The sequence below is a fragment of the Schistocerca nitens genome, chromosome 4 (assembly GCF_023898315.1).
Source record: "Schistocerca nitens isolate TAMUIC-IGC-003100 chromosome 4, iqSchNite1.1, whole genome shotgun sequence".
NCBI classification, from domain to species: domain Eukaryota; kingdom Metazoa; phylum Arthropoda; class Insecta; order Orthoptera; family Acrididae; genus Schistocerca; species Schistocerca nitens.
The window spans coordinates 868763262-868789568 of NC_064617.1; the positions used below are offsets into that span (position 1 = coordinate 868763262).

The window sequence follows — 26307 nt, forward strand, 5'->3', positions numbered from 1 at the left end:
ACATTCTTGGGTAATCTTTCCCATATGCAATGGTTGAAACTTTCATTTGTATTCTGAGTTCTCCCATGAAGACATTTACTAAGCAAAACAGGGTCACTCAGGTCTCTAAAAATTTGTTTTATTTCATTCATAAAAGGCTCAGGAAGAGAGTGCTTATGATAGTATATTTGACCACTTTCTTTTGCTTTTTGGTAACCACACCAACAATCTGCTCCTTTAGGGCAAAGTCTGTGAGCAGGGTGGTCTTCTGTGGACAACTTACGAAAGTGGGTGGCCCATACAGCTTTACTCATTGCTGCAACATCATTCAGAGATGCAGTTCCTATAATAGCCAGTCCATAATAACTCTGAAGTAGGTCTGTTTCAGTTTCTAGATGAGCACTCAACATCAACAGCTTTTCCATTCTCCAGAGAAGTAGGCTCAACACCATTCAAGGAACGATATCCTTTATGTTGCCATGTACCATCAATGCAACAGCCAAGTCCCTGGTTCCACTAATATTTACATGTTTGATCGATGCTTTAGACATAACCGTCAAGGAACCTAAAAGTATTTTTATGTGCTTGCTGAACCTACTGGAGGAGGAGGAGGAAGGTCCATCAAACCACAAAACATTTGAGCAGCCTTTTTTCCTTTTCCTACTGCATGCACTGCATACACTAACTTCTAATGCACAATGTTTGAAGTCATTTTCGAGGTAGATTTATTGCAGGATCTACAGAGAACAACTACCGTATTTACTCGAATCAAAGCCGCACTTTTTTCCCGTTTTTGTAATCCAAAAAACCGCCTGCGGCTTAGAATCGAGTACAAAACAAGCGCAAGTTCTGAAAAAATGTTTGTGGGTGCCGCCACAACTAACTTCTGCTGTCGAATATATATATATAGCACTACACAGGCATGCTTTGTAGGCACAAACATAAATACTGACACCAAATCCTCTGCGTCACTTAAAAAAGAGAGAGAGAGGTGGAAGACGAGCTTTTTCCTCCGCCCCGAGTTTCGACCACTGCATTTTTATACATTATCCAACGAAGTAAATACAAATTCCGTATTTTTTATCTTCGAATGTAGCAGCATTTCAATGTACTACGAAAATCCGACTGGCAAGACTGTTTGGGATATTTGTCAAATGGCCAACTCTACGTTCTGAATTTTTTCCTACCTGTGAGAAGAGATGGTTGCTAATAGGAACTTTTCTGAATTGTGAATCACATGCAGTATTCTCTTCACCATAAGAATAATACGAATATAAACATTTTGCCATGTATTGTTTCGTGTTTGCTGCTATCTCATTTAAATCCTGTCTGCCTAATAAACTACGAAACTAGAGTGAGACCGGCAAACGCGGAAGAATATACGTATCATGTCATGTTTATATTCGTATTATTCTTATGCCTAATAGTGATAGTCAGAAATGAAGCACAGCAATTGACTAGATTTTTAAATCTAAGATGACTAATTTCTGTGCAGAATGTAATATACTAAAGAGGCACCTGCAAAGATTTTCAAACGTAGAAAATTTTTCGCTAAACTCTCGTTCAGATCATCATCTGTCATACGCAGTCTATTATTTGGTTCTTGTTGATCATTATCAAAGAAAGCAGCAGTGCAAGTAACAACAAATAGCAGTCTCTTGCCATTGTTTCTATAATAAGACGATTCCTCTCTCTCTCTCTGTGTTTTTTTTTTATTGTAAACGGCGGATGCGCGCACAAAAGCAAGCCATGCTGCGAGCAGCAACAGGTCGTAAACACGCACTATCAAAATGCGATAAACAATGCATGACACAGTACAGCAATGCATTTTCAGCTTAGAGTGACGTAAACACCTATAACAAAGAAAATGGTGCTTATCAGATCAAAGAAAAATAAGCAATCAATTCAAACCAGACAAAGCACGTGAAAAAGGAAGGGTACCCGTATAAATACGGACGGACCGCCTGACGCATAGCAATGGTTACCTGGTAAAGCTTAACTGCTAAGCTTACGACTCGAACCAAACTACTGTAGCTGTATCGTCATTCATACGACCTAAATTGTGTCTCATATTACAATGGACCAACTTTGTTTCGATTTGGAGATGCGGCCTAAAACTTTTCTCTCCCCTTGAATTTTGAGTCTCAAATTTCAGGTGCGGCTTAGATTCGGGAAAATTTTTTTCCTTGATTTCGAGTCATTTTTCAGGTGCGGCTTAGATTCGAGTAAATACAGTAGTTTTGACACTAAACCCTTCCTGCTACTTTGTTGTTCAGTTATTTCCAGACACCCTACACCATCACATTGTTTACATTTCGTCGCTTCCTTTATCAAAGAAGATAAGATGCCCACAACAACAACAACAACAACAACAAAAATCCACTACAAACAGAGTCATTGTTAACAAAAATTTGAATATCCAGGGCACGTGCCATGTGGGAGAAACAGACAGACAAGGAGAGAAAGACCTCTGGATTGTTGTGTGTTGTGCGATATGTGTGGTTTGCTGACCAGCTCCTCCCCCCTCGCCCTTGCATCTTACGAGCAGCAAGCAAGAGATCGGGCCATTGTTAAAAGTACATCATCTACATAAATTATGTGAAAACTGTAACAGAAAATAATTTAGTGCACAGAACTACATATGCATACACTTATTTGGTTCAGATGCAAATAAGATATGGAATATGTAACTTTGGGACCAAATTTTAGTTTGTAAAATTCAGTTAAGTGAGAAATTTTTTGATGTAATTCAGCAGGAACCGAACAGATAGCACTGGTTAATCGATTTTTTGGTTTATTCAATTTCAAAGAAATGAAAGTACTGTATCCTCCAAATGCAAACAGGTTACCACCCCTTTTCTATTGACCCACTTAAGAAAGCATTATGCACATCAACAGAAAAATCTAAGTCCTTTTCGAGATAAGAATTGATTTACCTGGTCCTGATCTGTCATTATCATCAGCTTTCCATATCTCAGCGTCTTTAGATCATTTACAGATTCATACTTCTTCTTGTACTGAAGGCCAACAATACGAATTATGTTGTTTATTTCTGCATTATCCATTATCTGTCAAAATACAAATTACACAGCACTTAAAACATTTCATTATTACAATAAATACTGCATACACACTCAAAAATTGTGTGTTTGAGGCAAATATTAACAGATAATGTGAAAATCACGCTATCAGAAATTGGAGCTTCACGACTAAATATGTAAATAGCAGGGACATAAAAGAATATTTAAGACACACATTTCTGCGTTGGAGTTATAGGCAGAAAACTTTGTTTGACCAAATAGAGTAAAGTAACAATTATTTGAAGAGTTATGCAAACACTATTGTAACAAGTGCCAATAACTGGAAGTGTAAGTTAAACGAAGTGCCAACTATTAACCTCATCCATTACAGTGATGTGTAATGACAATTGATACATTTCTCTACAATTATTAAATAGAATTTTACATGTGGTCTGTCCTAAAGAAGACCAAAAGCAACATTATAGTGAACAGAAAACTAACAAATATGTCAAGTACTTTTCATCCACTAAGCAAGTCCACTGATTTCAATAATAAATATTAGTTTTATTCCAAATGTTAGATACATGGGACATCCATAAGCTCACCTGTTTGTGGGAAGCTTCACGAACATTCAACAGCTTGCCTCTCAATGGGAAAACACCATATTTATCTCTTCCAATTACACCAAGACCAGACACAGCCAATGACTTGGCTGAGTCTCCCTCAGTAAGAATAAGAGTACAGTCCAGAGAGTGTTGTGTCCCTGCATGGTTTGCATCTTCTAGCTTCGGAATCCCTGTATTGAAATGATATGTAACTTTTATCATAACATCAAACAATTGAAAACACAGGATGGAAGAATAATAATATTATTAAAAGGATAGACTGCTGACAGTCACAACAAAATAGCTCTCATATATTTGCACTTTCGGCCAAAAAGGCTTCCTGGAGGAGGAGGGGGGGCACACACACACGCACATGCAAAAACCACTGTCTATGGCTGCTGAAACCAGACTGCATACACTAACTGTCTAACTGTGCTTCATGGGAGAGACAATCTGTGGGTGATGGGGATATGCAGGAGGCTGGGATGAACAGTAAGGTAGAGGTGGGGCTAGGTGTAGTACAGCTTGTGGAAGCGTGCAGGGATATGGTGAAGACAGGGTAAGGCATCCAAGTGCAGTCAGTTTTTTTTTTTTTTTTTTTTTTTTTGATGGGGTGGGGGAATGGAAAAGGAGAGAAGAAGATGAGGGGAAAAGTCTAGTGAGTGTGTTGGATTGTAATAGAAGGCTTTCTAGTGCTGGAATGGGAACAAGGAAGAGGGGACCCATAGTGCACGGGCTGTGAAGCAGTCACTGAAGTGAAGCATGTTGTGTTAGGCAGTACTTTCAGTAACTGTCTCTTGGCCACAGCTTGGCAGTAAAATGTAAAGCATTCTTTTTGTTGTGCCTGTCTGTGACTTCAGCGTATCCTCCATACGGTGATTGGCAAGCTTTCATTTTCATAATATTACTGTTATTTCATCATAACACTGTAGTTAAAGTGAAAAAACAGCAATAATTCATACAGCCAATATGCTAAACTTTCAATCAAAAATTCATCATATGCTTCTGCCGAGCTGTAATTAGCTTTAGGGCTCAGGCGGAAAAGGGCTATTACATACCTGCCAATTTTTGAAAAAGGCTATCATGCATGACAAAATAATCTAACAATTTTCGACATACCCTGGCTTAGTGAAAATAATAATACTTCTGGACTACAAAATACAATAATTCATGCTTTAAACAGGATACTACAATGAAATCACATCTACTTACATCATAGGACAATGATTTGTAGATGAACATAACAACCAAGAAGGAATTCATGTTAAACAGCAGCAGGTGTGGTGACTATTGGTTTGGAGCATACACAACATTACTTCCTTGATAAATTAAACATATGTGATAACTGAAAAAGGCTTTGCACAACAAAACTTTTTTAGTTAACATAGGCAAAAACTAATATAATAAACACTACAAATCACATGTTAGTTCGACTTGAAAATCCAAGTTTTAGCCTCTCTAGCTTTATACAAAGGGCCTTGAGAAAGTGTTTTGTCTTAACAGAGAACAGAACTCCTGGTCTTCAAAACAGAAAGACTCCGGAGGTTGACTGGACATGGATGATCAGAACTCTGTTCCATTTTTCTTCACAAGGCTGAAAACATATTCACATTCTGCATTGCTATGGGGTACAGTGAGAATAAAGAGCATTGCTCTAGAAATTCTGTTGTACTTAAGAAGTCTATCGGCTCCACAAATTCTTGATATTTGTGCCCAACAGGACTCACTCACAGCATTTTGATGTGCATCTATAGTTTCATCCTCTTTATTTTGCATAATATGATAGGTGCATCTTCAATTTTGTCTAACCTAGCAACTTGAGCATGCTTTAACACATTAATCCTTAAGTGTAAACTTGATGATGTAGTCACGGGCAGTACAAAAGTAGTTTCCCACTGATGAAAAGAAAAGGGATGTATCTGTATCCTGGGGAGCACTCACTATGTCTGAATGTCAATAACTAACTCATCATAACTTCTTTGATTTTGAATCAAGTTGTACTCAACTTCAAGCAATGTGGAGCTTTTGACAATTTTGGGCTTAACAAACTGATTTAGCAAATCCATTAGAAGATCTAATGAAAAGTGAACTTGTGGGGAAGAAGGTTTAAGGGCAACATTCAATTTATCAAATACAGGAATAGTCACAAGAAGGAAAGTGCAAAAGGCCTTGCTGAAGTTGATGACAGGAACATAAACAATTTTTCCTTATGTGATGTAGCATAACTTACTTTTTAGGTTGGGTTTGTCACATTTGGAAGAATATGCTATTGTTTTAGGGGCATGTGTAGTAGCAGAATCAAGAATTCTCTTCTTCTGATACTCTTTGGATCCACTTTGTTCAACTCTAGGTATTCTGAAAGATGTCAAGCTTGTGGAGATGTTTAATAACATTACTTCCTCCTTTCGAGGGGGGGGGGGGGGGGGGGAGAAAGAAAGAAGTGGATCCCACTGGTCCACTAGTCTGACCAAACATCTGCCTAAAGATAACCACCTAGTACAAACTTGTTTCAGGATTTTCTGTCTCTATTGCATAAATTCTGAAATTTCTGAAGGCATTCTTTTCTTTTGACACTCTTCTCTAAGAAATAAAATATATCAACAACAATCTCATCCACTTCAAGTGGTAATCTACCAGCACCTTTTTCAGCAGCTAGATTAAAAGGGTGGCAAATGCAACCTATGATGGCAATACAGAGTTGAACTTCCTTCAGAACTACCGAAACCCCATTTTTGTGTCCTATCATAACAGGATCGTTGTTGGAGCAGAAAGCCACGCAGTTTTCAACTGGTATGTTATGAGAATTCAGCTGTGATAACATCAGATTATCTACATTTTGCTCTGTCGAGTCCCAGTTTAATGATGGTATGGATAGCACAGTGCTCTCTACTTTTCCTCATAAGAAAATGTTCAAGAACAAATGTCTCAATAAGTACTGAAACATCGAAAGGAACCTGGATCACTGAATGTCGCACATAATTATAACAAACACTCAAGGCAGTCAAACACTTGATAGAAACACATCAAAGCACACAGTCTTAAAGCATCCAAATGACGATGCCAATCTCGTGAACAAAGACTATGCACATGGTAAACCCCGCCCCCCTCCGCCACACACACACACACACACACACACACACACACACACACACACACACACACACGGAATGAATGTAATTAGTCCACACAAGGTCAATAAATATGGGTTAAAGCAGAACAAAGAATTTGCGGATCAGAGAATGTCGACACAAGATTCACTGGAAGAACTGATATCTCTGCTTTAAATTCAATTCTAGTGACGACAAAAACACCACAAGGTTAGAAGTACCAATCATATCAAAGAATGAGTTATCAACTATTGTAGACTTGCCTTTGACCCACACAAACAATCGATTGTACGGGAGTGGCATGATTATCGAATGTTAACGTTTCACATTTTAGTTGGTGAAGGTGTAAAATGACATCTTCCATCCGTAACACTGTAAAATGATGCAATTCCTGTAAATTTTGTGGATAAAACTGTGAAAGTTGTCAGGTATGCTATTGCACAATATTGGCAATATGCTGTCAAAGGAAGGAACAGCATCTCAAATGACACATCCAATGTTTAAGCTTTGGGTGCAATCTGCCACCACATTTTTGACACTGGTTCTCTCGGTGCCCCACAAAGTCTTACGCTCCAAATGAAAGTCCACTTAGGCATTTTATGATGAGAACCACTCATCCCACCTAAGTGACTACATCACTGCCTAATTTGTTTCGAATGTTTGTGACTTTTTTTCAATTTTTCTTGTTGTACTACGACGTATTTTTTTAAAGTAAGTATCTAACATGAAACTGCATTTATTTAAGTATGCTGAAGGATAGCCTAGCATGTCACTTTACATCCACAAATAAAATGGAATTGTTAGGAAAATTGCTCTGCAATGATTTTGTTTTCAAAGATGACAACAAACTATATACCTATGATCTACCTGTAGTGTATACATATGTACTACAAATACCCTATTTACCCAACTACAAGACCAGATTTTTACCCGAATTCATAATTTGAAAAAAGGCAGTATCCTCTTAGAATAGTATACAAGTCTACAGGAGACAAATTAATGCTAAAGAAACGTTTCCACAGAGCACTTAGTACGCGACAAACTAAGCATGAGCCTCAACAAGAGGGCCATTTCTGCTGCTCTACAGCACTGCTGATTTTTAACAATGGCTACAGTGTTAATCCAAAGTGGTACGAGTTCTGCCAATGCAGCTGTAAGCAGCTGAGAGGACAACATATTGTTGTCACTCAGTTTGCTTATATTGTCAGCATTGTAAGAACTGCAAATTGTAACAACTGATAATGAATTCAAATACAGCTGTGATTGTTGAGGAACATGGATCTACAAGTTTGCGGTTCACAACTGACTCATGCAGACAATACAATGTTAATTTTAAGTTAATGGTCACACATGAAGCAGACACCACAAACAACTGTGCAGCAGAAAGAAAATTTAGTATCACAGAACCGATTGCACGTAGGTGGTATCAGATAAAGGATTAAAGAAAGCCAGTTCTACACGACAAACTTTCAGGAGACAGAAGCAGCTTGTTTTCGCTATGTGCGAGAGAAACACAATGAAGACTTTCCAACTACTCAAGAAATTATTTGAATGAAAGCACTGGAGATAAAAAGGAATTTTCCAACAGCATGTGTCACGGAATTTAGAGCAAGTACCGACTGGCACATGATGACTAAGGAGGAAGGGCTTCCGTTATGACTCATAATAACGTCAGCTCAGCAGCTTCCCTCTGCATTTTACAGATAACTACTTGCATATCAGCACCTAAGAACATGGCACAATTATTTGCTAGACCGTATGTGCAACAGGGGCTGAGCAGATATCTGTTTATATTGGTATGCTGTCAAAAGTTACTGTCGATGTTAAGTATGTTAAAAGTGTCCCTTTAAGTTGTTTTGCAATACAGAGTCCAGAATAACAGTAATGAGTGGTACGCTAACAGATGGAAGGAAGCACACCTCATATGTGGTTCTTCACAAGGAAAACAATACCAAATAACAAACTGCCTGCAGGACTTGTCTTTATATGACTAGAAAAGAGATGGATACCGAATGACCAAATACTAGATTGGCTGAAAGTTGTTTGCAACAGAATACCAGGCTCTTGTAAACAGAAGGAAAATGTTGGTACTGCACTCTTTCAGGGGACACACAACCCAGAAAGTAAAGGATCTGATAACAAAGAGCAACACAGTTCTAGTAGTGTCTCCTGGAAGCATGACCTCCCAATTTTAAGAAATGGATGTAATTGGGAATAGAACTTTAAGGTTCACCTACAACAGTGTTACAATGAGTGGCTTCTTCAAAGAGACCATGCCTTCACTACAAGAGGGAAGTTAAAGAAACCCTCAATACCCTTGCTGGGCCAGTGGATCCTTACTGTCTGGAGCATAATATCCAGTGAATCTATTATGAAAGGATTCAAGAAGAGCTATGTATCTAGTACTGTGGATGGCTCTGACAACACATTATTGGAGGAGTGCCAGGAAAGAAGAAATGCCAGTAGGCTTACAAATGTAGGTATTGACACCAGCAGCGGTGGTGGTGGTGGTGGTGGTGGTGGTGGTGGTGGTGGCGGCGGCGGCTTTGAAACAAACACAGGTGTATGGGAAAGGGTTGTCTGACCCCAATCCTGTTGTAGAACAAACTATAAGAACTTTGAGTGAAAAACTGAATGAATATAATATTTCAAGGTTGGGAAGAAGAAACGAAAATTTTGGAGTAAACTGTCTTATTTGCAGATGACTTTGCTACACTTTTTGAAAATGTAACACCTGTTAGAATGCTAATTCATATTTACGAAGAAATAGCCTGTAGGACTAGCATAAGAATTTCTGCAGGAAAAAAATTAACAAACATTATAACTGAATACCCGTAAAATACACAATGCTTGTCTAAAAATAAAAAAATTGGCATATGAAACCAAAATGTCTGTCTGCAAGTGAATCTCTAGCATTAAACCATAATTTACAATTTAGACAGATTAGAAATACTAAAAAGGTAATTCATTAGAAAAACATTACAATGCTAATATAAAAAATTCACTGAATCACCACCAGATGTTAGTGCTATCGCAATGTGGCTCCCACATGATGATAATCTTTTACGAGTAAACACATCGGTGCTCTGGGTACAGATATGTGGTGCTGACATCTCCCTGCTGTTACCATACAGTGATTTGTAAAGGTAGAAAAGAATCTTCTTTGTAGGGCACTTTTATCTTACCCAATTTTTGTTTTATGTTGACTTATCTACATTTAAGCCTGTAACTTCTGAAGATGACAAATTAATCTACTGAAACATTAAAGTATATTCACTAAAATTTTTGTGCAACTGGCAACTGATATTTATCTTCATTAAAAGAACAAGTTGAACCCATGAAGTAATAAAGGATTTAGAAAAAAATAACATAAAAGTTGAGGAAACGACTGACAGGTAAGTGTTTAGGGAAAAAGTATTGAATGCGGAACGATACCAAGGTAGGAGGGGATTGGTAAGAAGATTGGAAGAAAAACATAGTGAACAGATGAAAGAATACTGGAAGAAATGGAAAGAACAACAAATAAGGAATTTAAGTTGGCACACAGTCCTTAGCTCTCTCGGGTGGGTGGGGCAGTTGGGGGCAGGAGGTAGGTACTGGAAAGAAAATAACCGAAGATGATAATTAGATTTTACTGTCTAACAAGAACTCTGTGACTGAAATGCTTACTTTTGCAAAAACATCAACTTTTTTTTCCAAAATGGTCTTATCTAATGTTTGTTCTTCTGGGTCTATTTAACCCTAACAATAGCAACACTTTTTTCATAACTTGCATTACCACCCAAGAAAGTTTAAAAAATACTTAATTTGTTACTGTTGACTTATACTAACAACACACTTTTTACAAAGGCACTGATGTCTTGAAAAAAATCCTATATAGAACTCTTAGCAACATCGGGTCATTTTCAGTGACATCTACAATTAAGGTAAGGTACTTCACACCCACCCTAAAACAAAAATTAATGCAAACTTTATTAACCATTGTTGACTGTTGCTCACGGCATACTATTTAAAGATATGATGATGGGCCAGTGAAGTCCTGAACCTGAAAATATTGAATATGATGTTCACTGGGGAAAAGTGACATCTGCTACTGAGACTTACATTTTTGGTTGTGGTATCTTCCTTCTCTCTTCACTACACACACTGCAAGCAGAGAAACTGAACTGGCTGTATCTCAAGGCATGAAAAAAGATCCCACCTAGTAAGCCTAGGTGACACGAACGCACTGTGTATTGCCATCCATTACTTTTTCCAGATGTTTACAGTAAAAGTAATTTTATCTTCTGACAATGCATGTAAAGTATTAGCATTATTGGATAGTAGAATAATAAAATGGTGAGCATCAATCGTTGACAAGTTCACTGAATGGAAACTTTTTTTCTGTTAATATTGTAAACTAAAGGAGTAAAGTAAATAAAGTTTAATTAATACAAATAGCTGATGACATACATCAGCATCAGTACAACCTAAACAGAAACTAGGTATCACAATTAAAAAATAATTAAGGTACAAAAAACATAAATACCTGTAAGTCTTGACTGTTTCTTTTTGCTGCAAGCTTTTGTCAATAGTGTATCAGCTTTTGCTTTGGCCCACATCAGAATAGACTCCACTATACCTGATTTAGTCACCTAAGTCAAAGTAGAAGACAGAATGAATCAACACCTAATTTCAAAATTGCCTACTATGAAATTCAAGATCTGTCAAAACTACCTTTGTTGATGTCTATTAATATTACTCACACTGTTAATGAATTTCTCTGAGAGTGGACATTTTGATCCGAAACTTTTGGCTTGCAAAGTCATATTTTCCTTTGTCTGCGAGTCAAATGTTGGATTCACAATAAGACAATTTACAAAGAGCCACATGTGGTTTTTCACTTGGAAGGGTTTTATTTGAATACCATTTTTATTCTTTTTCTTCAATGTCTCAATTAACTGCTTTACTATCATATCAGATACATGGTCTACATGTCTACCACCCTGAAAACAGATATCACTTGAAATTAATACAAAGAAACAGCTTCACATTACTAAAAGTCTATGGGGCATTATGAAGTGGTCTTCTGGGATTTATTGGATAACCTAATTTAATCTCTGTCTGCAGAGATGGGGAGGGGAGGAGGGGACGGGCGGTGGGGGAGAAGTCACAGCTCCAATGTCAGTCCTGAGCAAACAGGGGATCAATAACAACCTGGAGAATTTTAGTGGTTTTAATCTTTCTGGAAATTTACATTTTCACAACACAGCTCTTCAGGTTTCAACATTTTTTCCAATTTTTGTGAATGTTACACAGTGAAAACAAAAGGCCAAGGCAGTGACACAAGCAAACTTCATTTACAAATGTGATAATATGGTTTTTGATAAAAATCACCACTTTCTGTAACGTAATTTAAACTTTTTGGTAAAAACACCAGTGTCTTACATCCACCACACAGCAGGAGGGGGGGGGGGGGAGGGTTGTATTTTTAATAATAATAATAATAATAATAATAATAATAATAATTATTATTATTATTATTATTATTATTATTATTATTATTATTTGCCATAGTGACAGAGCAACTGCAAGTGATAAGACTACAGGTACGTGGCACAGTTTCACTTTCACAGCAACACACTTTTTACCAGTTTATGATGTAATGCGTTCATTTTGAGTTCCATTTGACAGTGAAGCCACCGCTTTGTTACTACTATCTGAAACTTTAAAGTTTCTTCTAATGTACTAGCTCCTCCCTACATTAATTTTGGGCAGACTATTTTAACAGTAATGCTAATAATAATAATAATAATAATAATAATAAATAGTGACAAAAGAGGAAGTCACTAAATAAGGCAAAGTGATAACTTCCTGTGGCAGGCAGCACTGTTGTTTTGCTATCTGAGAAGCACGGAGGGAGGTAGCAACAGAGCACACCCCCAGTGTTCTTATAACTGGAGCACTGCAATTCTAAACCACAAATTTGTAGACCGTGTGAAAAACCCGGTAACATCAGTGCTAAAAATTCCATTTTTACATATCTTCCTAGTAAGATTTACTCAGTTCTACATTCTCACTCGTCTACTGACATTTGATGTGACTAAACGACGAACGGTTCGCACTTTGGGTGATGGCAGAGTTAAGGGAATATTTTACGCCGTTGCGGAGAGGGGAGATGTGAGAGGGGAAGTGCTGACATAATCCACTATTGGCCTTGCCAACCAAACCTGCAACGTTTAGCTTCACCATGCAATAATGATGGGTTGAGAACGCTTCACACTACTTTTTGCAGGAAATGACAATCATAACATGGTGGCGCTGTGAAGATGACCAGGAACAAGGCTATCGATTTGTTGGTCACTATAGCATCAAGTTTATGTTTATGGATGTGTTCGTGACAGGAGAATCTCAGTTGTTGCACGAAGTACTTAGGGGAATATGTTTGTGGCTGTGTGACATGCGAAATGTTTGTGACATTCCTGCGAGTGAAACAAGCAGCGATAAAATTCGTATTGTTCCTTGTAAATACTTCGCTGTTTATGTCCGAACATGTGGCGATTTCCGAGTGTCTTAGGGAGGACTATGAATGTTATTGCTCATCGTTTCACTTGCAGCAATTTAAGCTGTCCACTCACACTCCTGCCTAACTACACTCTCTGAAATTGCCACACATTCGGAAATAAACAGTGAAGTATGTATGACAAGGAACAATATGAATTTGATATACTGTCAAATGCACTGTTGCTTCGAAATGGTATGCTGTGCACATTTGTCGCACACTACGAAGGAAATGAATAATCAAAATGTACACAGTTCACACAGGGGTTGTTCTCAGGCACTCGCAAAAGTCGATAATCAAAAGCCCACTAGTGATGTTACAACTGCAGAAAGTAGTGTGAAGCTGCATTCACACTGCCACTAGAAACATGGTCTTTGGAAACATTATTTCCTACAGTGTATCACATCTGTTTCCGACTGTTTCTTGTCTTTGTTTCTGCCCACACTGGCAGTAAACATTTCTCACTGGATTTGCATTGTCTGCAATACTATTTGTTGAATTGTTTTCATGTTGTCTGCCACGTCATGTCTAGAGACGAGGAAACTGTAGTATGTGCTGCATGCATTATTAATACTCAAAGGTACACACAGTGAAAGAAGTCATCTTCTTTAATTTTTTATTTATTTACTGTGACTTGTGACCTAAAGGCCATAAGCATCTCTCAGTGTTTCATAGGTTTACAGAATAAGGTTGCATTTATCAAAAAATTTCATAATTGGTTTTAAAACTACGATATTATTTTGATGGAGAGTTTGTACAGTAGTTGGTAATGGCTGATAAAATCGGATTAGTAGTCTTAAGAAATCAATTTGTTGGTTTGCATACAGTCGTCATCTTTGGTGAGCAGAAACATACAATAGAACAACTGGTGGGGAAAAAACTTGCTACTTATGGGACTGGATATGGAAGACAGCTCTAGTTTCTGTAAATTCACTTGGATATCGTGTAACAATCTTGAATTTCTGGCAAATACGGTTTCACGATTATTTCACATTTTGAAGCAAGCTACAACAAAATTACCTCATTTTCTTTTCTGCACTGTCTTTCTCAGTATTCTGCCAAATGTAACAGCAGTTTTCTGCAGAGCACCTTGTTTTATTGCTGTTCTTGTACTGCTTGGTACAATAACAAAACGACAGTCCGCTGCCTCATCCACTGCAATTCTCCCCCCGCCCCCCCTTCTCCAGAAAAGCTTAATACAGCAAGAGAAAACAAAACACCTACCAACTCTATAGAATAGATGATATAATGCAACACAAACATACACTTGTGCCGAGCAGTGGAGACAAGCAGTAGGTGGCCTGAAACACTGTTTCCCTTTATCTGTACAGACACTGCTACTACTATCAATTGATGTTTCCAAAGGGTGTCCACATCAAGTAGCCAGAAACATGTTTCAAGCTTAGTATGTCCACGGCTTGAGGTCTACTCAATCCAATTAAACTGCCATTGATTTAAAAAAATATGCACCCCCACATGTTAGATTCCAAAGCTGTTCACCGTACTTCACAGTTCTTGGTTTAATTCACCATGTTAACCAATTATTGCTTTTTTCTGGGCCAATACAACAGAAAGATTTCTCAATAGATGTTTTGATGTATAAATTGTAGTCTTAGCATGTCAGGAAATAGCTCAATTACCTTGTTCTCACACACCAGTTTCAATTTTTTGATGAATTTTTACTTGCTGTTACTCTTCTTTGATTTTTTTAAGAGCTGATGAAATTCATTACAACAAATTATTGTATAAACATTGTATTGTACATTTAATTTCCTTCACTTATACAGATTTCATACAACTGGTTAGGATTAAAAATTATAATCATATACGCAAATTACATATGTTTTTGCTCGTATTTTGGCGACTAACGTTTTCATTGATACCACATTTTTTCAATTTTACGGTTTTTAAGTCTGGATGCCAAGAAAGCGTAAAATAAGGGTTTTATTGTATACCTTGTCATGTCACAATGTTAGTTCCTGCAACGGTCGAGTACCACTTCACCTTGCTGAGTAATACATTGTTGTAATTAGTAAAAGATATTTAGTGTGTACAATTCATTATCTACAACACGAAACACGATGTATAATCATATACTGATGCAACCATACCAAACACAGGACAGAATTTAAAACAGATAAATAAAGCTACCTGGTACAGCAAGGCAATGTGGGTAGTCTTGCTTGTAACTTACTTTTGTTGTAGCAATGCTATTTACAAATGAAACTTGCTGGAATCCTTTATCTGAAATAGTTAGTGCAACTTCCCATCGGTCATTTACTTGCTCATACACTATTTTTAAAGGATTGCCAGTTTCATCATCCTTATTTTTAATGTACAGCTCCACATAATCCTTGAAGTTCTTTACCTGTGTTTAAAGAAAATAGTTTTTAAGTATGTGTATCTACTGGAATAGGAACACAAAAAACTACAAAAGATATACACACAGGCAAACGTTTTCCGTTTAACATCACTTTAACACCTCTTGTAGATGCAGCAACATCATATGCTCTCCTTGACATTAGAGCAACGATATCCTTATCAAGTGCTTCCATTTTGAATTTGGCAAGATCAGGAGAAAATATCACCTTTGTATAATCTTCTCCAGTAAAATCCTTTATTTTAGGCTCAGATGTCTTGCTCATGTTATTTGCCCATGTCTGTAAATTTAAATACGGCACATTAAAGATAATTATTATGCAGAAGTAGTGAGCATTTGGAAAAAAAGAGAGAATAAGAAGAAACCACGTTGATATTGATTTTAAAGAAGAATTTCAGTGCTTCTAACATCAGTAACACAAAATACAGCTTACACGAAAATCAAGTCCATTTGACCAAATTCATTCACTGTAGACATTGAAGTTCATATATATAGAGAACTTAAACATGGATTGCTCTTTACTTTAATCCCCCCCCCCCCCAACACACACACACACACACACACACACACACACACACACAGTTTCGCAGCAGGTGGATGGGTTGTCGTGGGGAGGAAGTGTTGGGTGGGGTGGGTGTGGAGAGGGAGGTGGGAAGCAGTGAGAGTGATGGGGTGGTTGGCTAGCGGCTCAGAGAGAAGTGGCTAGTAGCCAGCTAGGAATGCAGAAGCAAGGGCTGCCAGGAAGCTCCAAAAAATTTACCAATTCTCAGTATCATTACCTCCGATTTTCTAAGATCTATTAGGTGCAAGACAGTGAATCTAACATGCAAAAGTATTGTTGCTATACCTCTACTCTACTCAAAAGTACATTCCAGAATCTTAGTTGTAATGCAAAACACTCGTTAAGTGAAACAACTTATCCTATACAAATTAATGTAAAATATGACAATGTGTTCCACGCAGAAAAAGTACAAGTTTTATCTTATTCATGCCATGTAGTCAAAGCACTGAAAGACCTGAGTCGAAATAAGGTCCCCGGAGTAGACAACATTCCATTAGAACTACTGACAGCCTTGGGAGAGCAGTCCTGACAAAACTCTACCATCTGGTGAGCAAGATGTATGAGACAGGCGAAATACCCTCAGACTTCAAGAGAAATATAATTCCAATCCCAAAGAAAGCAGGTGTTGACAGATGTGAGAATTACCGAACTATCAGTTTAATAAGCCACAGCTGCAAAATACAAACGCAAACTCTTTACAGACGAATGGAAAAACTGATAGAAGCCGACCTTGGGGAAGATCAGTTCGGATTCCGTAGAAATGTTGGAACATGTGAGGCAATACTAACCCTACGACTTATCTTAGAAGAAAGATTAAGGAAAGGCAAACCTACGTTTCTAGCATTTTAGAGTTAGCTTTTGACAATGTTGATTGGAATACTCTCTCTCAAATTCTGAAGGTGGCAGGGGTAAAATACAGGGAGCGAAAGGCTATTTACAATTTGTACAGAAACCAGATGGCAGTTATAAGAGTCGAGGGGCATGAAAGGGAAGCAGTGGTCGGGAAGGGAGTGAGACAGGGTTGTAGCCTATCCCTGATGTTATTCAATATGTATATTGAGCAAGCAGTAAAGGAAACAAAAGAAAAATACGGAGTAGGTTTAAAATCCATGGAGAAAAAATAAAAACTTTGCGGTTCGCCGATGATATTGTAATTCTGTCAGAGACAGCAAAGGACTTGGAAGAGCAGTTGAACGGAATGGACAGTGTCTTGAAAGGAGGATATAAGATGAACATCAACAAAAGCAAAACGAGGATAATGGAATGTAGTCAAATTAAGTCGGGTGATGCTGAGGGAATTAGATTAGGAAATGAGACACTTAAAGTAGTAAAGGAGTTTTGCTGTTTGGGGAGCAAAATAACTGATGATGGTCGAAGTAGAGAGGATATAAAATGTAGACTGGCAATGGCAAGGAAAGCATTTCTGTAGAAGAAAAATTTGTTAACATTGAGTATAGATTTAAATGTCAGGAAGTGGCATCTGAAAGTATTTGTATGGAGTGTAGCCATGTATGGAAGTGAAACATGGACGATAAATAGTTTGGACAAGAAGAGAATAGAAGCTTTCGAAATGTGGTGCTACAGAAGAATGCTGAAGATTAGATGGGTAGATCACATAACTAATGAGGAGGTATTGAACAGAATTGGGGAGAAGAGGAGCTTGTGGCACAACTTGACTAGAAGAAGGGATCGGTTGGTAGGACATGCTCTGAGACATCAAGGGATCACCAATTTGGTACTGGAGGGCAGCGTGGAGGGTAAAAATCGTAGAGGGGGACCAAGAGATGAACACACTAAGCAGATTCAGAAGGATGTAGGCTGCAGTAGGTACTGGGAGATGAAGAAGCTTGCACAGGATAGAGTAGCATGGAGAGCTGCATCAAACCAGTCTCAGGACTGAAGACCACAACAACAACAACAACAACAACAACAACAACAGTCAAAGAAAATTGTACATACAGTATTATGTACTTTATTATTTATGATGCATAACTAACCCATTTTTTACTACGAAGCTATCCACAGTCATTTGTTTCTGCTGACATTTCAACACTTGGAGAAAATGTGACACATCATTATCATCAAATAACCTTGTAGCACGCATAGCCACTGCTTTATTGGGGTGATGATTTTCAGTGTACAATGCAACCGATTCCCATGCCTTCAGCATTTCTCTTATTGCACCAGAAGTTTGCTGCTCTGCCGTTCCCATTACCGCCTCCACCTCCTCCTCTGAAGAACACCTCTCCACAACTTCCTGCTAAGAAACACGCTGCAACTCCATAAGCACTTCAGTGGTCTTTGGTAACCCCTTCCCATACCTTTTCGATCTTGACACAGGCTACAATGTTGAAATGATATTTCCAAAACTCACAGAGAGAGAGAGAGAGAGAGAGAGAGAGAGAGAGAGAGAGAGAGAGAATGGTAACTTCAGTCAACTCAAAGCGATTCTTGAAGAGTGCTTTAGTGTGGAACATCTTAAAAGTAGAAATAATCTGCTGGCCCATAGGCTGGAGTAATGGAGGGGTGTTGGGATGCAGAAATTTGATCTTGACGGACTGAAATTCTTCAAGGAGGTGGTCTTGTAGGCCTGGAGAATGGGGCAGGAGCATTGTCCACAACACAAAAAGACATGGAGTGGCAGATTCATCTCGAGCAAATATTTTTTCACTGAAACGCCAAACACTTCACTGATCCAATGACGAAAAAGACCATGTGTCACCCAAGCCTTGTTGTTGGACCTCCAGATCACATTTAACCTGTTGTTCTGGACTTTACACTTCTTGAAGGTGAATGGAGTTTCTGAATGGTAGATTTAATTTTCAAATCGCCACTTCCATTTGCACAGAATAGCAGTATGAGACTGTCTTCCATCGGCTTGTGACAGGGCATTGCATTCTCCTCTGCTGTAATAAAGCCATGCTTCTGCATTTTTCCAAAACAGACCCGTCTTGTTACAATTAAAGACCTGTTGCAGCAGATGACCCTCAGAGTTTATGAGCATCTTGCAGATGCTGATTAAGTTATTTGCAGCCTTTGGTCAGAGCTGGCTGCTTCAGCAAGCTTCACAAAACTGTTGGTGCTGGTTCTTCTCTTAAACTTCTCAAATCACACACAGCTTCACTTAAACACTTCTTTAGCCAATGGTGACCCTGGCATCATCTTAACGAGGCGAAGGTCATTCTCATCTCATAGATGATGCTCTCGTTAATAGTGTCACCTTTTTCCTTCTTTCCTCTTGAAAAAATGCTAGAAAATATTATTAGCTAAAAATTAATTTCGCAAACGCCTAAGACAGCTGCAGGACTCCATGTAGATAATGATTTGATTGGGGATTAATGTCAAGATAAACTGTTTTCATGCTATAGAACACGTAAAAATAAAATGATAATAATAATGATAAAAAGTTGGTTGAATGAGAGAAAATAATTTAAATTACTCTAGTAATTACTACACTTACCATCAACTTATAAATGTTCATTGCCAACTTACACATGAAACACTGTCAGTTATAAGTGTAATAAAACAAAATTTGAAGTATACTGAGACACACTTTCATGCAGTAAATGCAAGAGGTTAGAAAAAATATTTTGTATGTTGTCTGTTCTAGTATGGAAAATGTACCCTGTGTCTGCAAATAGTTTCCTATAAACATAATTACTTAGCCAGCACTTGCTAAACATCGTAAGTCTGTAACAGACCTTAAGATACACCATAGACAAAGATAGCATTCAGTGATGTAGGTAGTTATCTTTCCTTCTTCATACAACTTTCTGGGGAGGGCAACCACACCTCAGAGAATTGCGAACAACAATAAAAAACACTCAGCACATTTAATAACCATTTAAATTGCCATCAAAATTATGACAGTTAAAAAGTCTAGAATGATGTGTTTTCGAAAGCCACATAGCTATAAGAAGGTGCTATATTCAAAACTACCAGTTTCACGTCAGTATAGGCACACCTTCAGGTTTATCTGCCAAAAATTCAAATCACTGTGAGAAATTTTATGAAATGGTGGAAATACGGAACCATAAATAGTTCTGGCATAAAAAACAATGACAAGTACTCACAATGGTTATATTTTGATAATGTGGATGAACAATTATTGAGTCCCACCATTTGGGAAGTTATCCACATTAAGAATCAAACCATGTTGGTGAGTAGTCACAACAAAAGAGACTACAACCAAAAGGTGTTTGTCAAAAATGTACAAAGCATGACTGCTTGTGATCAAGGCCTAGAAAATAGTGGGGGGGGGGGGGGGGACAAATGGCACACTAATGTCCCCATCCATAATAGTGTACCATTCATTATTTGTTTTTTTCCCTGTTATATTCAGCAGTCGTGTACACTTTTGAGAAGCACCTTTTGGGTGTACTCAGCTTTATTATGACAATCCACCAAGATGGTTTCACTCTTAATGTCGATAACTTCCCCAATGTTGGAACCCCATAATTGTCTATGTACATTACAAAAATATTACCATTGTGAGTACTAATAATTGTTTTTGTTGAATGCCAACACTATCTACGTTTTTTTATTTCTGCCATTTCATAAAATTTCACACCGATTTGTAATCTTGGCAGATAAACTTGATGCTGTGTCTATACTGAAATGAAAACACTAGTGACAAAGCAACTTCATACAGCTTGCAGCTTTTGGAAAGGCTGCACCATTTTTTACTTTTTTTAAATTGCTATGATAATTAAAATGGTTACCGAGTGTTTGTTTCTTTGTTTAGCCGTCTTATTAAGAGAGAGACCCCAATTTGTAAAACATTGAGGAAATTCCACACTTCCCATTTTTCTAATGTGCGTGCGTGCGTCACTACACCCCTTTTTCAGTCTGTAAATTAAAACTGTGTGCAAAGCATAAGCACACATGTAACAAAAGTTACTTGAGAGTTTACTAGCAGTTTAATGTCCATGCTACGACACGTCCCCTCATTTATGTATTCTGGCTAAAGCACTTTTCTCACTAGTCAATAATTAACACATTCATAAATGCGTAAGCAGTACTACCACACTAGTGTTTTAAAGAACTTTTTCCAGTTACATCAATATGGAAAGGTATATAATTTAGTCATAAACTTATATGCTGGTATGTTAATGAAAAACTAATCCTAATGGGAACAAGGATATCAATTAAAGCTTACTTGTTTAAATGCTCTTTTGTATTCTTTTGAAGCTGTTTCCACCGTGAATTTTGTACTAAATATATTGCACAACTTTGCCCCATATCCATTTCTACCACCAGTGACCTTTTCTTCTTCGTCGTTATAATTGGACGAGGTAAGCAGGTACCCAAAAATCATGGTGGGAACATACATTTTCTCATCTTTGTGCTCAACAACAGGAATACCTTTACCATTATTCCATACCGATACTGTGTTGTTCTCTCTGACAAAATAGAAATTAACAAATTAAATATATATGGTTGAAGACATGCAAAACCAACATATTTACTTACAACAAATATTTAAGATATTTGATACTGATTAGAGTTAACTTACGCATCAATGTCTATCTTTATGCAATCCATCTTTGGATCTCTCTGCTTATTATCTGCAGCATTTACCAGAATTTCATCAAAAATTTTGTAAAGACCTGGAACATATGTAATCTCTTTCTGCACCATCATTTCCTGCTCTGAATCATACACCCACATTACTTCAGTGACAGGTTCAACAGATCCTGTAAATGAAAAGGCATATAGTGGCTTCAATAACAGTTTTATTGGGGGGGAGAAAAAAAAAGTGAAAAATAAGATGGTGCTCTTATCTCACAACAGATATTTGTTAAGTTAGTCACTTTTTATTTTCTAGACATTGTACGCAAAATACTCTCATGAGCAACTGAATTAAAGATACCTATACTACAAAGGAAGATAACTTCTACTTCCACAGCAAACAGAATATAGCCTAGTATGACAAAGAACTGGGATGTTGTCACACCTGCACTGGCCAGCTGTTAAGCACTGAAAGAGAATGACACATTATGACACATTATTAGCACATTTGACTGCAGCAAGCTGGTGAGTGCCTGGCGCATCAGATGCTAACCTACACACTCTTCGGACACTTGACTTTTTCACATGCCACCTTGTCATGAGTATTCCATGACATCACAACAAAGGGAAAACGGCAAGCCTCAATCAAATGCCAAATACAGGTTATAGTAACAGAGGATAGACGAGCCGCAGTGCAGCAAATCACTCATCAGTTCAATTCTCAGCAACAACATGAGCAACCATGTTATCCACAAATGCCACCTTTAAAAGCTACCACCCAATACATATACTTCTGTTCCCCACATGTTACAAGACACCAGAGATCACTGCAAGTAGCTCTAACACTGCAACCAGTAGCTCTGAGAATGGAGAAAGGTTGCCTGGATTGAAGAGTTGAGAAATTGCATCAGCATACACTGATGGCAGGGTGCAAGTGGGTCAAACCCATTTGAGTGAGTTTATCCAACTTGGCAAGAGGGTAATGGTCAAGCAGTAGGTGGAAGTATTCCAATGTGAGGGATGTTTACATGGAATTAAATTGGACCACTGATATGTCTGCCATCAGGTACCATTGGACATTGGTTCAGGAGCTTACTGATCAATAATATATACCCTACACGTGACCAGTGTCTTCTGCAAAACAATGCTTCACCCTATAATCCCCTAATTGTGTACCAAACAGTTACTAGCTTCGTTTCACTAATTATAAAAACATCCTATAGCTCACACGAAGGCATACCTCACTGTATCTATCATAATAAATTAATATGCAGAGAATTTATCTTCTAAGAATAATAAATGTGATCCTGTTGCTGACTTAAGTCCCATTAAATAAATGGATTTTCAGCACTGTGTTAAGTACAGGAAGAATGTGTTATACAACAATAATTACATTAACGCCACTGATACTCTTAAAACGTGCAAGTTGTTAAAAACCGAAAGCCAAATGAAATGTGGAATAGGTTCAGTTCTTTCATTTTCATAGTTACCAGAATAATAGAAATACCCAACAGTAAAGCATCTTTAAAAAACATTAACTTTTTCTGCAGACAACTGCTAGTGGGAGAATATTATTGTGAATAATAGTCCTCCTACATGTTATGTGTTATTAGGAGTGTGAACAAACAGAATAGCCAGGTATTCAAGGATTGTCACAAAGTGCTGCACAGCTAAACTGACAAGTGCTGTCAGTACTTAGTCATCATCTGTTACCGCAGTTACAATCTCATATGACCTGCATATATTGTGTATTGAGAAACAATTTGCAAATCACAGCAATAAGCATTATGTATTTCTTGCTGAAAACAAATACTGATAAGTCAATGGTTGAAGAAGGCCAGTATATGATCAGTCATTCAGCATTTTGCTTCCTGTCATTAAATCACAGTTGCCCCCAATGAAAATCCAGAAAACCTTATTGCATTGGATTGCCTGTTTCTGTGAATCAGCTCCGTGAGAATTGTCATGACAATAGCACAAAATCTCATTTTAATTACCCACCTGCCTTTTAGTGCAGATAATTCAATGCTGCCTTCTTCTCCCATATAGCTTACAGAGCTAAGTAGTGTACTGCAAAACAAATGGTTCAAAATTCCTCTGGAAACAACAAATTGTACGAGTCCATCTCACAAAATTGAACTGTATGACAAGCAAAAGTTCATCCTTCACAAATTAACGAAGAACACTGAGGAATTTTCACAATATTTTGGTAATCATCTGCAATTACAAGAACTTCCCATTGAAACTGATAACAATGCTAATTTCTCTGTCCTTATAGAAAATAGAACCTGTAGCTCACTGGCCACTGCTTTAAGGACTCCAATACGGACAGAAGGGACTGCATGCGAACCGCAATCGTTAGCCCCAACCTGGGCCGCCGATGCAGGAGATGGACTGCCGCGGGTGGTGAAAGAATATGTAATTCGGATGCTCAGAGGAACTACAAATGTGTGCAGCGTAAATGGCGAGCAGTTGTGTGCATCTAATCAACAATGGAGAGACCCCAGCCTCCGCCAGTATGCTGGTCATCTGACTCGTCCTACAAACTCCTGTCGCTAGCTGAACCCCACAGTGGTGCTCATGGTCAAGTAAATGCAATGCTGAGGATGCTGCCGAACCATAAACCACACTCCCATAGTCAATTCGGGATTACACAAGAGCTCTGTAGAGCTGCAGCAGCTTAGAACAATCTGCACCCCAATTGGTGTTGCTCAGGCAACGGAGGGCATTGAGGTGCTGCCAGCACTTCCACTTAAGCTGACGAAGGTGTGGAAGCCAAGTCAATCGAACATCGAAAATCAGTCCTAAGAATAGATATGTCTTCACTACAGTGAGTGGATCGTCATGAAGGTAAAGTTCTGGGTCCGGATGAATGGTACGGTGCTGACAGAAGTGAGTGGCACACGACTTTGCGGTTGAAAACTGAAAGCCATGGGCTACAGCCCATGACCGCGCCTTGTGGATGGCTCCCTGTAGGTGCCGCTCAGCAACACCAGTACTGGTGGAGCAGTACAAAATGCAGAAATCGTCTGCATACTGGGATGGTGAGACTGAAGGCCCTACAGCTGCTGCTAGACCATTAATGGCCACTAAAAAGAGATAGACACTTAATACAGAGCCTGTGGGACACCATTCTCCTGGATATCAGGGGAACGATGGGAGGCACCACGGAAACCCCACTCATAAAATGTGAAAAGGATATGATGTCACCAGGTCGTGTCATCAGCTTTACGCAAGTTAAAAAAGACGGCAACCAGGTGTTGGCGCCTGGAAAAGGCTGTTCGGATGGCAGAATCGAGGGATACCAGATTATCAGTGGCAGAGCGACCCTGGCAGAAGCAGCCCTGACATGAGGCCAGGAGCCTATGTGACTCCAGGACACAACTGCCGACACACCGTATGTTTCAGCAGCTTACAAAGAATGTTGGTGAGGCTAAGGGGCCGATAGCTATCCACGTCAAGTGGGTTCTTACCGGGTTTGAGCACTGGAATGACAGTTCTCACACACCATTCTGATGAAAAGATGCCATCGCACCAAATCCCGTTGAAGACAACGAGGAGAATCTGCTTGCAGTCAGGCGAGAATGTTTAATCATCTGACTGTGGATCCGATCCAGCCTAGGAGCTGTGTCAGGGCAACATGCAAGGGCGCTGATGAGTCTCACTCTGTAAATGGAGCGTTATAGGGTTCACTGTGCCGTGTAGTGAACGAAATCACTTTCCCTTCCATCCGCCGTTAGAGTGCGAAAGGCTGGGGGTAATTCTCCGATGCAGAGACGCGAGCATAGTACTCGGCAACCCCATTTGTGTTGGTAGATAACATGCCATTTACGTTAACACCAGTAACACCTGTTGGGGTCTAGCACCCAAAAATTAGTTTGATCTTTGCCGACACTTGGGAAGGTGACTTATGGCACCCAATGGTTGACACGTACCTCTCCCAACACTCCTGCTTCCGTTGTTTGATAAGATGGCGAATTCAGGCACACAGCTGTTTAAAGGCTATGACGTGCTCCAGGTAAGGGTGCCACTTATGCTGCTGTAGAGCTCATCGACACTCCTTAATTACCTCAGTGACTTCCTGCGACCAACAAGGGACTGTCTTTCAGTGGGGGCATCCTAAAGAACAAGGAATAACGTTTTTTGATGCACAAAACAATCTTTGTTACCTGCTCAACCACCACATTGATGCTACCATGTAGGCGAGATTTAACTATGGCAGCAGAGGTGAAAGTTTCCCAGTCTGCCTTGTTTAAAGCCCATCTGGGCAGGCATCCATGGGCCTGACGCTCGGCAGTGACAGGAAGATGGGGAAGTGGTCATTACCATACAGGTCGTCATGTGCTCTCCAGTGGATAGATGGACGAAGGCCAGGACTGCAAACTGAGAAATCAATGGCCCAATATGTGCCACACTGAAATGTGTAGCAGCCCCAGTAATTAAGAGGCAGAGGTCGAGCTGTGACAGTAAATTTTCGACGTCTCTGCCAGTAAGAACTATGCCACCCCACAAGGGGTTATAAGCCTTAAAATCTCCCAAGCATAGGAATGGTTTAGGGAGTTGATCAATACGTGCAGCTAATGCAATTAGGAATACTGCACC

General features: G+C 38.7%; 1 protein-coding gene across 3 annotated transcripts in view; it reads right to left on the bottom strand.

Annotated features, from left to right (window-relative positions):
* LOC126253341 (DNA topoisomerase 2-alpha-like) overlaps nucleotides 1-26307 on the bottom strand; it is a 183945-nt gene that overhangs the window by 141259 nt on the left and 16379 nt on the right. For all 3 annotated transcript variants that reach the window (XM_049954608.1, XM_049954609.1, XM_049954607.1), the window contains 8 exons: nucleotides 21710-21890; nucleotides 21353-21596; nucleotides 15700-15912; nucleotides 15447-15620; nucleotides 11457-11696; nucleotides 11240-11345; nucleotides 3605-3795; nucleotides 2916-3047 (listed from right to left, as the gene is read on the bottom strand). In XM_049954608.1, the coding sequence (XP_049810565.1) occupies nucleotides 2916-3047; nucleotides 3605-3795; nucleotides 11240-11345; nucleotides 11457-11696; nucleotides 15447-15620; nucleotides 15700-15912; nucleotides 21353-21596; nucleotides 21710-21890 (1481 nt within the window). The remainder of the gene's footprint in view (nucleotides 1-2915; nucleotides 3048-3604; nucleotides 3796-11239; nucleotides 11346-11456; nucleotides 11697-15446; nucleotides 15621-15699; nucleotides 15913-21352; nucleotides 21597-21709; nucleotides 21891-26307) is intronic.